We start from the raw sequence: 15,231 nt of genomic DNA, 5'->3' as shown, positions 1-15,231 counted from the left end.
TAGCGTTGTTGCTGTTAAACTTTGTGTTGGAAAAGGAGACAAGAAGACTAAGGAAGCTTATTGATAAGGTCTCTTGTTTGCATGGATATTATCAAGACAGTCCTTTAGATACTGTCTTCCTTGCCTATTCATATGGGTCAACTTTTCCTAGCACTCTTTACTGTGTGTTTTTTGCATAATTTTCCTTACAACTCAAAGAAATGCTACTCTAAAATATTTTCTCTATAAATATTTTTACATATTTGGGGCACTGACTGGAGTCAGAGGAGCCTCAGGAGTGGTGATTTCAGATCTTCTGTGGAGAGCAGCTCCCATTTGTAAATTGTCACCTGTGGGCCATGGTGGCACTGGGTGCATTGCATGCCCAGGATTACAGGCAACACCTTTTGGTGATCAGCGTTCAGGACCAGGTCTGGAAAGTGGAATTACAAATTCAGCTACCTGGACATGTCAATATGTCCATCTGACGGGCAGAAATGCTTACACACTTTCTCCAGCAGCCTAAATTTTGGACTCCTAAATTTTGCCATCTGCTTTTGAAAAAATCAGCCAGAATGTGACATAGATTAGACTTTCAAATGCAAAATATTACTTTTTTTTTTTTTATCTGTTTGTCATGCTAAGTAGCTGGCAAAGAAACAGTAATGTCTTTAGAAATTAAGTGTTTACTTCAGACTCAGTATTTGAGTATTTGTGTTTGTATGTTTTGGAAGCATAGTGTGGGCTTTTTACTGGGGAAGAAAGTATACTGTAAGAATGCATATACAGTTTTTAACTTCTTGTTACTGTCACGAAACGGTGATTTGTACCAAGTGAACTGAAATCTGATCAAGTAACACTTTTAGTTCTCTGTAAAGATTACTTCTTATTCATTATATTCTTTTTACACTGCTCCTATAGGAAACATTAAAGCTTCCCATTTATGACAGGATAGTACTAATTCTAAAAAAGTCAAGCACATACACAAGATAAACCAGGAAAAAAAAGTGCAGAGTAATTTCAATTTCTCTGCCATTTTTACAAACCTGTTCCAGTAACAGCAAACATCAGCAAACAGGAGACTGATTTCCATACAGAACCTGGCCAGCTAGTTTGCTTTGTAAATACAAATGCAAAAAGTTGAGCAGCGAGTATTTTCAGTGTCCAGAACAGTTTCTCCTTCCCTTGCAGCCACGTTTCCCTCTCAGCCTTTTCCATTGGCGCAGTTTACAATAAGCCTTTAACAACAACAAGAATTGTGCCAGAAGTTTAAACCCACTGTGGCATCTGTGAAGAATAGCAAGGAGCCGCTGCAAAGGAAGCAATTATCCCGGTAGGGCTCCAGAGCCCGCCTGAATAGCGGGACAGGCCCCAGCCGCGAGCAGAGAGCCAGGCTCAGCCTCAGAGCGGCGAGGCTTTCCGGCCTTCGCTCCCTTCCTTCTCTCCGGCTTCTCCTGGGGTCACCTCTTCCATTTATGCCCTGAGCAACACGGGTTTGCTGCTCCAAGGTGGGAAGAGGCCTTGCTCAGTGTCCGGCCTGGCAGCAGCGCTCAGGGGCTGTCGCAGTTGGAGGGTGGCACTGGGAAACGCTGCTCCCCGTGCGTGTAGAGAATGGGAACAGTGTGTGCTTTGTTCTGCTCCATTGCAACCTGGGCTGCCTTATTTCTCAAGTTAAAGAAACTCCGAGTAGCTCCTGATTTCGCTGTGTGTTGCTGAAGATCAGCCTGTGTTGGAAAGTCTGTGGCAACAGAGAGCGTTTGTGAACGGACCGGGATCTGCAGGTCATTCCCTGCCTGTGGAATCTCTCTGGGGGATCCAAAGTTGAGCACAAAAATAATGATTCTGGGCTGCTCTGTGAGCTGGGGAAATCGGGGGATTTGCTCTTTGCTTCTCTGTGCATACATTCTCCTCATTCTTTGTAAGTTTAAATTTTAGCATCTTCCAAGCAGAGGCCTTTCTGTAGCTGTAATGTCTAGCCCGGTGTTTTTTCAGCAGTCATTCAGTAATAAAGAAAGTTACACTCAAGGTTTGCTTGTGGTTGCCTGTGACTGCAGGTTTTTGCCTCAGTCCTGTAACTCAAGGCTTGTGTGCAGACCACAAAAAATACAAGGAAATTTATGATTTATGATTTGCATGTGCTGCAGTCACGAGAGCTGTAGTGAACGGTGATGGAAGAGTGAAATGTGGCAGATTAATATATGACTTTTGTGTTTAACTGTTCATGAAAAATCAGCATTGCAGTGCATATGCTCCTCTTTTTGACAGTGCTCCACAAGTGATAGGAAAGGTTTAATGTTTTCACAACTTTGTGTGTCCAGCATTTACTATAAAAGAGTTCTACTAACCTTAGGCTCACTCAGAGATAAATGCAGTAGGAACTTATAATGGGTTTATAGCCTTCTTTTCAAGTGTGGCCTCATTTCCATGGCACATCATCTTGGTCAAAAGATGGAAAATCAGTAGGTTTTTAGATATGTTAAAAAACATTTTATATTTTTTTTCAAGGTTAGGTTTGCAAAATACTTGTTTATATGTAGTGTTTAGGTTGCAGAGACGAAACTTCTCTGGGAGTTAACTTGATTATAAAGTTTTTACAGAAAATGTTTTGAATGAGTAGTCAAATATGTCTCAAAAACTGTCAAAATACAAATTTGGAAATGTATGAAAGAATCCACTGCATTTTAGTCACCTGTGACTAATTTTATTTGCTTAGTTTGGTTCTCAGTTCATGTTCTCCGCCATAAAGAGCTCAGGTTTATCCCCAGAGGAGCTAAGAAAATCCTTCTTCCCTTGGGAAGCTGCTGTGCCAGCTCCAGGGAGGAAAGCTTTCACAGGCAATTTAGTGCAGGAAGTGCAGCGGTCACGGGAAGGATCCGGGAGCCTGAGATTTGCATCCCTTGAGTGAGGAGCCAGCAGCGGGCAACCAGGCTCAGAGGGGATGTGCCTCCTGTTCGAGACAAGTGGGAGTCTGAGCCAAAACTGCTGCATCTCAGAAGGTCACAGAGTCACTGAAGCCGCAGCTGAAAATAATGACCTGCTGCACAGACCAGCCAGGAGAAAAACGTGAATAATTCATTTCTGTTCCCTCCTCTTACACTGTGGGGATTTTGTTGCTGATTCACAATTGTACATGCAAGTCTAGGAGATTCTTGGTTTTGCATGTTGAAGGCCTTTCGTTTTCTTGTGAGAGCTCATGGTAGAAGAAGAACCTACGAACTCCCACTTCAAATTTCTTGACAACTCGAGTCCTGTCAGAAGAGTTCCCTTTAGAAAACCCTACATAAGAACCTTGAAAAACTTCCTATTTTAGCACAATGGATGTGAGAAACTCTGAGAAATGTCTTTCATCAGATTACAAGTCTTGGTGAAGTTTTACTTACCCTTCCTTCTAAAGTTTGAAATTGAGCAGTAGCACTCTGCTGTTGAAGACTCGTGCTCTGCATAGCAGAATATAGAAATTTTCTATTGATGAAATACACCCCACAACGTACAGTTGTCTTAAATCCGTGTTGTCATCCTGCCAACATTAGCTCCAGACTTAGATAAGTAAGACAATATTGTCAATACCTTTAATTGACAGTCAGGAACTGAAATCCCCTTGGAACCAGCAGCAGAAATTTTTCAGAACTTTGGAAAGTCATGATGGTTGTACTCTTCTCCCTCCACTCCTGATGCTGTCTGCAAGGTTTAGGTGTGATTTGCCACATGCAGAGTCAGGTCTGGTGATGTAGGTGGGCCTTTGGCTTCATCCTTGGTGAATTTAACACAGCCCCTCAGAGTGGCCTTGGTCTTCCTTTTACAGTGGGAAACAGACTGCTAAAATCCTCTGGAGATTTGGGTTATGTAGTTTTTTTATGGTTACTAGGTAGGATTTTTTTATGTTTTAAAATTTGTGGTTTGTTAGTATTATTTTTCCTTATTTCATTTGTGCTTCTGTGGGTAACATAATTAAAAACTGAGAGATTTTGTGTGGAAAATTAACCCTGGCTGGTCTGAGATTTTATCCTTGGTGGCATGTAAATAACACAGTAGTCATGATGTTTAAAAGAAAATTCATGTGTAACTGATACTTCAAATCATCTGACTTGCTTAAGGGAAGAGAAATGAAGACATACCAGACATCGAGTTCAGTTCAAGTTCACTTTTACTTCTGATTTCAATCACTGACTCTAGTGAAAGCTACATGTGCACCAGAGCATCCAGGGGAGATTTATGCATGGGGTTAAATTTACAGTTTTACAGAAATTTCACAGTTGTCATTGTAAATGCATCATTCCCATGCAGGGCCCTTGGAAATTGCAGAAAGATTCATAGTTCCAGATATCATTTTAGTGACCCACAGAATGTGCCTAAGTGTTGTCCATTAGTTGATTTTAGTATGTTTTCTTTACTTATTAAGTAACAATGTCAAAAACAGTTATGTAGCATTTGCTTCTTTTTTTTTATGTATTTTTGGTGATCTTTGTAGAATAGATTTAAGACCATGAAGATAGTTGTAACATGCTTTTGTTGTAAAATTTTAATCTTGGTTTATAATAAGAAAGGAAGTATTACATAGAAAATATTTTGGGCTGTATCTGTGAAAGCATTTCAGAGAAGTGTTTTACTAGTTCAGATATTGCAGTATAAGCATAGCTATCTGTTCAGAAACTAGTTCAGACTAATGCGAGCCAATACAGATTATTGTGAATTAAATCTTCCTTTGTGATTAACAAAAGCCAAATGTTTATAGAAAGTTCATTTGAAATGGTTACAGTTTTAAACTTCTGAAAATCACATATGATGAGGCATGGATTTTTATTTTCTGAATTTGATTTGTGAAATTCTGCATATATCTCGGCTGTTTCCACAGTCTCATGGAGTGAAGCATCAAACACATAAAGTAGTTCTGATATTTGGTGTCTTGTGATAATGCTGAATAACTCTCAGCTGCCTCCTAATTCACTGAGCAATTCAGGATACAGATAAGGCTTTAGCCTTTGTAGATATCCACCTTCTTGTAGTTACAGCGAGTATTAATGAGGCCAGAAAAGTGGGAAAAGGAGTCTTGTGAACGGACTTGAATCTGATTCTGCCTCTGATGTATCAGATTGGCAGGGGTGCCAGAGGCAGCAGCTTGAATCTATTGTCATTTTTATCTGCCTTAAATACCTTCTTTTTACGTAAAGCCGCCTTCCTACGTGTTTTGCACTTTCCTTTAGGCTGCCTTCGGGCCTGTCTGTATGGCAAAACTGTTTTGTTGGTCTGTATGGCAGGGGGGAACAATTGACTTGCACTTTGTCATGACAGATTTACAGCACAGGAAGACCACTTGAAAGAATGTTTCAGACTACTTTCAAATCGAATTTTTTGTGTGTTTGATCTGGAGGAGGCAGCATGTACCATCCCGGGGTCCCAGAGAATGGAACAGGAAAGCAGGACAGACTTGTCTGTCTGAACTTTGAAGTTAAACAAGAACAAACTTTAATCATTGTTGAAAACCTGCTCCAAACACGTTTTGATGTCTAGTGTCTGATATTTAAGCATACTATAATAGGTAGGGAAGAATACATGGGATTCACAAGGCTTGGAACAAGATACAAATTTTTAAATAAAAATCAAGATAGATAGTCATTTGTACTCTTTTCTGTTCAACTTTGTTCAGACTGCAGGGCTGCCTTCTTTTACTGACATTCCGTGCCTTACAGCCTCTCCTGCAATGATTGAGTTATGTGATATGGATATTTTGGGTTGCTAGACCAGACAGAAGGAAATTGACAGACTCTGTGTTTCTTAACTAAGAAATAAAAGCTGCATTTTTCTTGGATATACCATTGGTGACACTATTAATTGCAATTGCCTGGGCTCACCTTGTAATTTGACTGTTATGTTGTTATTCATAATTAGATGGTACACTTTTAAAGCAAAGGCAGTGTCTGGCAGGTTAATATTGCATGCCCACCACTTTCAATTTAGAAAATGAAAGAATATGGGTTGTTGTGTATGCTGTACTGTAGGAGACATAAGTATATGAAATTTGTGATATCACATATGCAGAAACCCTGGCTGTATAAACAGAAGTCAGTATTTTATTCTGCAAGCTAAATTTGACTTTCCTATGAATTTGTTCACTTTAGAATTATTTTGCAGCTCAGCAGATTTAATTTATTAAATGGAAATAAACTAGGAACTGAAAGAAAAAAAAATTGTCACTCACATTTCTATTTGGACTCCCCAAGCATTTCTCTTATGGCTTCATTCTGTCTCATATTTCATAGCACATTTCTGTGAAAAGTAAATGAATCACCCACATATATAAAAATATTTCATAACACAGACAGATGGGTATGGATTTATATGTACAGAAATTTACACACATATACACAACGCACATAGGTATATAAAATATGGTCTCAGAATAAGAATATATGTATGTACAGCTATACTGAATTCTTGGTGGTATGTTGTAGAACCCTTGGGTAAGTTTTTATGGATTTGATTTATTGGCTGACTGAGTTGATTCATTATTTGTATATGAAATTTTGCTGCTGGGTGGCCATAATTTACAATTCGGGACCTAGTTAACTCTGTGGGTGCCTAGAGTTTTCTGCATGACTATCTCCAAATATTGTTTGAAGAAATAAATAAAGTGGACTTGCTTGAATGAGCAATTTACTGATGAGGAGCAAAATATGGTCAGGCAGGCAGGTCACAGAAAATAGCTTTCAAAAAGTCTTTGTAAGCCACCATCCCATCATATATTTTCTTAACATACATACAAAAATCCATACATCTTACAGGCAGCTGAAGATCATCTGTGAAATGCTGATCACCATCTTTTTCTCTTGTTAAATTTGGTGCTATTCTGGTATTATTCTTGCATTATCCTACTTGTAAATCTGATAGTTTTGCTGGTAGGCACAGAACAGAATTCTGAAGAGGCATGAAAAGTCAAAAAGTGCTTTGGCTTCATTTTGGTGTAAATGAAACATGACACTTTCAGAATTAGACTTTAAGCTTTAAAAGTTAGCAAAGCCATTTATTTTCCCATGACATAACCATATCTACTAGAGCAGTGGAATAAAACTGTTCTCTGTAGCTTGTCTACTAGGAAGAAAGGACTTCTCCTGGTATTCAGCATGGTCACAACTCTTCAGGAGGTTTGGAAGTAATGGGACACTCACTGCCTGTCACTTTTGCAAACCATTATTTCATTTACTGCTATGAAGTCCAGCTGGTGTATTTTGAGGCAAAAATATGAAAAGAGCCAGAGCACTCAAATTAAAATGCTTTCATTAACTGTTAAACATATGCAGACTATGAATAGTTGTAATTTGCAAGATTTCATGTAGGTCTCCAAAGGTGATTTGACTGTTTACAGCTCTAAATACTGGATATGAAGTTAGTAAGACAAATTCAGCAGTGATTCTTTATGTGTTCCTACCAAATTTCACATGCATATCTTCCATTGTGTATTTTTGACTTAAAGCCATTGGTCTGTGGTCCATAGGTATTTCTGGGATTGCCTGTTGAGAAGAAATACTGCACGTAGACAACATAAATTTTTTCATAGCTGCAGTTTTCATTTGCAGTGTCATATAAAACTGAAGGGATTGGCCAGTCTTATTGAGATGGTGGGTACCTAACTGTTGAAAATGCATTGAAGAATTTTGGTAGTTGCCCACCAGGGGTAGTTCACTTCCTTCTGGCCATCTGTGACTGCTCCAGTTACAGATGTGTAATTCCACATTCAGTGGTGGCACATTTTATTGTAGCTGTGTAATTTATCACAATTCCATGTGGAATAACCGTCATTGTACCTAAAGTTCTAAACCCTTCTCATGTTTTAAGGAAAAGAACCAACCAAACAAAAGAAACCCCTTTGCACATTCATTCAGAATTCCATGTTGTAAGCGCAGCCTCCTTCAGCATGCGTGTCACATCTTGGGAAGTCTGCTTCAACATCCATGAGGGAATGTTTCCTGTGTGTCTCCTTCTTTATCTAAATCTCAAATAACTTGCAAGAAAAGCAGTTTTCAATGACTTTTTAGTGTTTCATATGTTTCTGCTTTAATGCTTCTCTCCATCTATGCTTTGAAGAGAGTCTTGTAGCAATTCCTACAAGAAATTCCTAGGATTGCTCTTGCTTAAGGTTACAATTTGTGCAAGATATGCAGTTTTGTCATACTGTAGTGGATTTGAATGGGATTTTCTTAAGTGATGAAATAAAAGAGGAGTACAAATGCTACTGAATGTCACTAGGATTTAGACTCTGAAGACATGCACGAAAATCACAGATTTCAGTTTACGTGGGTTTGAAGTCATCAGATGAGTTGTCAAATTCTTGTGATGTATAAATACATTTGTTTGTTCTATCCAGCATGGTCTGTATTTATTTACTTTAAAGGTATATATTTCTGTATACGTATCTGGATATAAAATACCCCAAAATGCAAGTGAAAGTCATTCAAAAATTTGGGTTTTTTTAAAATTCTTTGCATATGTTATTTGGAAAATCAATTGCTTTCTGTGATTTAGGGAGATGTAAACCAGGAACAAATATAGATAGACTTCTAGTTATGTTTTACTTTCTCTTCCCATGCTTTACCAGTTCAGGTAATCAGCAATCTAAAAATGCATATAGATTCTTGAAAAATGTGTGTTTGCAGGTCACCTTTATTTTTTCATTCCTCTTGCCTCAAATCTCCACTGAAATTTCAGCATTACCAGCTTTCTGAATGATAAAGGACATAATCTCTTGTGCTCTCAAGCAATGAGTGCCAAAGGCAACAGAAGGAAATTTGTATGCAACACTATCTACGCCCCACGTGCGTGTCCATTTATCTCAATAACTGACTGTCATCTTTGTGTCTGTACATCCTACAATGACAATCAGAGCCCAACGCTGCTCGAGATGTCAAATTTCCAGGGATAGATTTCTAGCTGCAGGCAACTCCAGCTAAATACCTCATATTGAGAACACTCTCCTCCTTGTCACTGACCACATTAGAGCCTTTCATGTAGCTTCATATGTGGCTTTTATTTATTGTCTACTTCCACCCATGCCTTGAACTGCAGTGGTTTTCAGAAGTGATTGGGCTCTAAGCATATGTGCACTTCAAGATGTGTTTTCTGTAGTTAAGGAACTTTCTTTGTATATCAAAGTAAACATGGTACATATGCAGCTGCCTACACAAATTTTTGCTGCATTTTGGTGAACTTTGAAATTTGTTCAACCATTTTGTCAATAAAACTCCTTTAAAAGGAAGATCAGATATTTTCATATGCATTTAATGTACATTTTTATATAACATAATAAGATTTGGAATCACAAAGGTAAGTGTGTTTTCTAATTTGGGGATTATTGGAATTTCATTATCTCCCAAAAGTTGAATTCAAAATTAGGAGCAGAATGTTACTCATTTCTCAGTAAGAATATAATTGCTTCCACTCATCTGCTTATCAGCCTTTAAACTTATTTAAAGGTGAAGAACTAAAGAATAAAGGATTTCCTTCACTTCCTTAAGAAATGAAAACCAAAACAAACACAAAATTCATGAATAATAATGAGTACGACCAGCAGCAGGATAGCGTGCACGTATTTCTTGTCAAGAAAAAGTAATTGCAGCACTTGATGTGAAAATGAGATTTATGTCTCTTGCTAATTTTTACTCTCCAGCTGATTGTATCAGTACATGGGAAGGAATTGTAGTCCTTCTGGCTAACAAGCATTAAACAGGCTGCTGAGCAGCCAGCATTACATTACACAGAATGCAGAAAAAGCTAACAAGAGTCTAAATCTCAGAGATTTAAAAACACTAATGTAAAACTAAGACAAAAGCTTTTAGTGTAAGAGAATAAAATTAGGCTAATAATTTTTTCCACTTTTTTATGTGATATGGAAAACCACAGATGGCTTGTTCTGTTTTATTATCTGTAACAAAATCCAAGCTATTATTATGAAATCTATAATTCATATTAAAATATTTTTGTTATCCTTGATTTGTCCTAGATCAGAGGAGGAAAGCTTATGATCACGTACACAAGAAAGAATGATGCTGGCAAATACGTTTGTGTTGGAACAAATATGGTTGGAGAACGTGAAAGTGAAGTTGCAGAGCTCACTGTTTTAGGTAAGAACTCCTTTTAGACTCTACTGATGAAAATGTCCATCTTTTGCTTTTCCTAGTAAGCCTTCCTCTAAAGATTACTCTCTTCCATTTCCTTTTCAGTGCTGAGAATGTTTTTCTCGTGGTTGTGATCTAGTGAATAGAAGGAAGGTAATGGCTCTGCAGCCCACCTGGGACAATGTTTTCTATTATAAGATGCTTTTGTATTTAATTCTTAAACTGAAAATAATTCCAGTGCCCATAACTGGATCAGTATTATGAAATAACAGCAAAATAAATATTAACAAGTTTAAGAAGAAGAGGCTTAATCAGGCCAATCAATCAAATTTAAGAAGAAGAAGCTTAAGAATCAGAATTACCCTAAATTTCTATTTGGAATAATTATCCTTTCATTTATAGGAGCATATGCTGAGTGTTGTAAAGCTACAACAGATCTGCTTGTTCAAGTGATCCTATTGATAGTCCCTCTGAGCATCCAAAAATATGTTTTCATTTAAGATAGCTGAGCTTAGCTGAAAATTGCATGTTTTGTTTTTTTCCACATCAGAAGGGAAGCTGTAAGTCCAAGTGCAGTATCAGTATTCCTTCAGCATAGGAGAACTTAGGTGGTTTTCCTTCAAAAATATGTCCCATTTGACTTTAAAGTAGAGGAGGCTTGAGAAAGCCTGATTGTTTCTGCAAAAATATAGTGTTTTATCTTTACAGGATGAGACCATCCAAGCCCTGGTTCACAGCACACTGGTTTCCATCACAATGTTGCTGCAGTACCAGTAGATTGTTGGTGGATTTATTTTTGTTAAATTCATGTTTTAAGAGCTGTCTTGTCTGTCTTTGGCACTTTTATCTGTCTTCCCTACAGTGTTAAACTAGGACTCAGGCAACTTGAAGACCTATTCAGAGTTTCATGTGAAGCAGGGTTTCCCTTAATAAAACAAGGTTTTAGCCATCTTAAAATTGTTCTAACTGAATATCCAGGAAGAAAGTGGTATGTAACCCTTTAGAGGCTTTGGTTTTGTGAAAAACACTTTTGAAGCACTAGGAGAGGAAGTTTATTGTCAAATAGACTTTCAGAACATTCAAGCAAAATCTGAACTGGAAAGTAAGTTGTAATTACATTAATAAAGTCCTTGCACCAGGCTCCTGTTTAACTGTACCATTTAATAGCTCATCACTAGTCTGCTGCCAACCAGGGAATCATGGCTGGACTGTTCGGTAACTTAGGCTGAACTTGCTAAATACTACCCTTGCTAAAAACCTGTAAGAGGAGTGCATTGCAGGCAGAGCTCTGTCTGGCTTTTTCTTCATCTCTTGTTCCTTTCAGACATATTTCAGATTTTCAGCCTGGGGAAATTAGCAAGTTGTTTTTTTTTTTTTCAAATGAGGCAGTCAAGCTTTGAATGTCTTACCAGCCTGTGTCTAGAAATCTTTAATACACCTTATTCTTTTAACTCAGACTTGGATATGTGTGAAAAAGCATGAGAAATATGCTGACTTAATATATTAAACTTTTTTCTACATTAATCTTCTATTTATGAGATTTCTATTTGGTTATTTAGAAGTTGAACTTTTGCTTCTAGGTCTCTGCTTTAGATCAGAGGGGGGATTGCATGTTAGAAACTGTAATACTAGAAAGTTTCAAAGTGATCCTTGCTAAGCTTTCCTTGTATGTACCAAATAATCATGTGACAAAGATAGATTCTCAAATCAGTGCTGATTTCCCTTATCCATTTCTGCATTTGAATGAGAGTGTTATAAATGGGCAGACAGAAACTCTTGCAAGTCCATTATTCTTCTTTTAGGAAAATGATCTGGAGAGTAATGTGCCTCCTGTGGGTTTTGCAGGTGGGCAGCAGTCCTGGACTTACCAGATCAGTCCTTTTTCTCTTGCATAGTTAAGTTAGATATTCTTCTCCAAACTATTCCTACTCTGAGGTTTAATATGGATATTATTTTCTTGCATTCAGGTTTCATATTTTCAGCACCTACAAGAAAGAGGCCAGGGTAGGGGTTTGTTTATAAGAATAAAAGATAAAAAAATAAAAAGATACAAATATTTTTTAATTCACAGTTAGATTTATGTCTCTAGATCTCTGTTTTATTTCTCATTTCTTGTATATGAACTCAGACTAGAACTGACAGCTCAAAGATCAACTTGCTATTTCATTTAACATTATTTCCTACCATTGCCAGCAAAGTTAAGACACAAGTGTTCAGACCAACTGGTCTGGACATCCTCGAGGGTAAAGGAAGCTTTTTTTTAATACGGTTTTGTTGAGTTCACATTTCCTTTTTGAACCATTATGTTTTTGTTATATTGAATCTCTATGTCTGCAAAGCCAGAGTAATATTTAGAACTGCTTTTTTCAAACACAAATGTGAGACATGAAGAGCATGGGATTGTCTCTTTATCCTTCTGTCTGGTCGTTTTGTACTCCTGTGAGAAATTTGTGGTGTATTTTTGGTTATTCACACTCCCTGATGGTGCCGATGGCTTCAGACTCTTGCAGTTCCAGGGGAATGATATTTATATCTTTAGTACATACAAGTCAAAACATGCAACTGCCTTCTCAACTCCCTTAGAGCTTTCACAGGTTTATAGACAAAAAGTTCATCTGCCTTAGGCAAAGGAACCTGCCAAACACTCTCCTATTAAACCTTCCCAGTTCTTTTATGGACATGCTGTTGTCATCTGGTGCTGCTCTTCTAGATAGGTCATTCCTGGAATATTCCAGAAATTGTTTAAAACCACTTTTATCCTTGAGAGTTTGCAAACCTCACTGAAGTGCAGCCTGGTGTGGAACTATGAAAGTATGAATAGCCCAGCAACATACAGCTTTGAATCCTGTTACAGGTAGCAAAGCGTATCAATGCCTTTCCTGAAATTCTCAGGGTTTACCTGCGATAATAACGCAGCCTGTACTGAGATCGCCTTTTGTTACAGAAAGTCTGAGCTGAAATGCACAGCCATTAATCTGACTCTGGTGACCCAGGACCTGGATCATCCCTGTCCTGCAATTTAAATTGGGGATAGCAGCAGTTTTGATGAGCAAAAACTACAGAGAGGACATTCTGTGGTTTTTTTGGCTTGTTTTACTTCATGTGTGCTGGTGAAAAGAAAACATTGCCTTTCAAATGCAGCACTGGAAATTGTTGCAAGGAATGCTTGCTGCTGCTGACACCTGTGAGCAACCTCACAGAGATCCTGTGCAAGCTGGACACAGAACTGCTGGATTAATCCTTGTTTTCCTTTTCCTTTAGAGAGACCATCTTTTGTAAAGAGACCGAGCAATTTGGCAGTGACTGTGGATGACAGTGCGGAGTTTAAGTGTGAGGCAAGAGGCGACCCAGTCCCTACAGTGAGGTGGAGGAAAGATGATGGGGAGCTACCAAAAGCAAGGTGCAGTGCTTGGAGTTACCCTTTCTGTGACATCTGGCTTGGTATATGATGGGGCCATTCAGTGGTTGACAGCTAGCATGTCTTTGTCTTGAGTACAAAAGGCCTGATCCAGTAAAACATTTCTAATTAGCAGTGTGCTCTAGTTGAATTTACAATTTATGTTGAAACTTAAGAATGGCCTGTTTTCAAGTTTTTGTTGTGACAATACATGACAAATATAAAATAACCAAATTCAGCCAGTAATACCAGATACGGATTAATTCTTCACCTGAAGGGTCTTTTGTGATTACTGAAAGTTTTGGTGAATGCATAACAAATAGTAAAAGAGATTACAACTTCAAGAAGTATAAATTGGAATTGCAATGGATATAAAATGTAGTCTGGTTATGTAGAAAGCTGCTTGGTTGTACATGTTTTTGTTACTAGGTTTCCAGTGAACTTATTTTTTTTGTCATTGCTGTAATTCAGGCCAAAAAGTAAAGCACCTTATTAAAAATAAATACATCCTGTGATGGATCAATATAGAGATAGATTCAGTACTTATTTACTTCCTTTGAAATCCTAATTATCAGTTTAAAAAACTTTCAAGGGAGTGGATTGAAAGAAGAAACCCTTTAACAGTTGTCTTTGGCCAACAAATCCAGCTTCTTGATAATGTAGTCTATAGCTTTAATAAAAACTATCATTTTTAGGAGAAAAATCTACTTACCATAAATAGAAACACATGGACTACATTATACAAAAAAGAGAGAAAGGTGATGAAAGGAAAGCAATTGGTAAAAGGCCACATTGTTCTTTAGGAAAGAAAAAAAAAATAAAAATAAAGGAATGAATTCTGATTTATCTTGACTTTCAAGCTATTCTGATCTTGTTTGGAACATCATTTTCTTTTAAACCATATTAATAAAATATGTCATTCAGATGGAAAATAATAAATATTATTATATTTACTTGTTAATTCTAACAATTCAAACATTCTGCATTAGAGCTTTGTGATTGTGTGCAAATAGTATCAGAATAAGTTTTCAAATACTTGGATATATTTTGGTTTTAAAACTTCATTTTGCATTATCAATTTATAAGTATCTATACTTTTTTTTTCCCTTATGGGAAATACAGAAATAAGAATATTTGAGAGCAAATGCCCCATATTTTTTAAATTTTACAGAAATTGTAAAAAGTCCTGTTATTCCTATTCATTGTTAACTACTATGTCTATTTAAAGATATGAAATCCGTGATGATCATACCTTGAAAATCAGGAAAGTTATGGCAGGAGACATGGGATCATACACTTGTGTTGCAGAAAATATGGTTGGAAAAGCTGAGGCATCAGCAACTTTAACAGTTCAAGGTAAGAATGTTTCTTTGCAAAGAATAAAGTTGAATAAAGTTGTACTAGAATAAAGTTGATTTTGTTTGTACTTCAAGTCTAGAGATAAAAAAATGTGAAAATACAAATTTGGCTTGAGTTGTATTCTGAGGAAGTGGAAACACTTGACGTGTAAGATTTTTTTTAGGCAGTCTTTACAATACTGGGATGGGGAACTGAGTATGTTTTGAATTTCTGTTTTTCAAGTTCAGAAGCAAGTCACTTGAAGTCTTTGTATCTGAAACACAGAAAGCAGTCAGTGTTACTAGGCTGCATTGTTTTAATTCAAAAAGAAAGAGTTACAAGTTCAAGTATCTGCCAAGTTTTTTCAATTAAATGTAGTAGAGAAGCAGTGAATGATAAATCTGTTTGTGT

General features: G+C 37.2%; 1 protein-coding gene across 4 annotated transcripts in view; it reads left to right on the top strand.

The window, feature by feature from the left end:
- Positions 1-15,231, top strand: part of ROBO1 (roundabout guidance receptor 1) — a 690,461-nt gene that overhangs the window by 596,781 nt on the left and 78,449 nt on the right. For all 4 annotated transcript variants that reach the window (XM_088050995.1, XM_088050997.1, XM_088050994.1 and 1 more), the window contains 3 exons: positions 9,971-10,091; positions 13,347-13,485; positions 14,711-14,838. In XM_088050995.1, coding sequence (XP_087907121.1) covers positions 9,971-10,091; positions 13,347-13,485; positions 14,711-14,838 — 388 coding nt within the window. The remainder of the gene's footprint in view (positions 1-9,970; positions 10,092-13,346; positions 13,486-14,710; positions 14,839-15,231) is intronic.

The sequence above is a fragment of the Pseudopodoces humilis genome, chromosome 2, assembly GCF_049639895.1.
Source record: "Pseudopodoces humilis isolate 2021_Gansu_Grassland_sample_001 chromosome 2, ASM4963989v1, whole genome shotgun sequence".
NCBI lineage: Eukaryota > Metazoa > Chordata > Aves > Passeriformes > Paridae > Pseudopodoces > Pseudopodoces humilis.
This window is presented reverse-complemented; position numbering and strand designations above follow the sequence as displayed.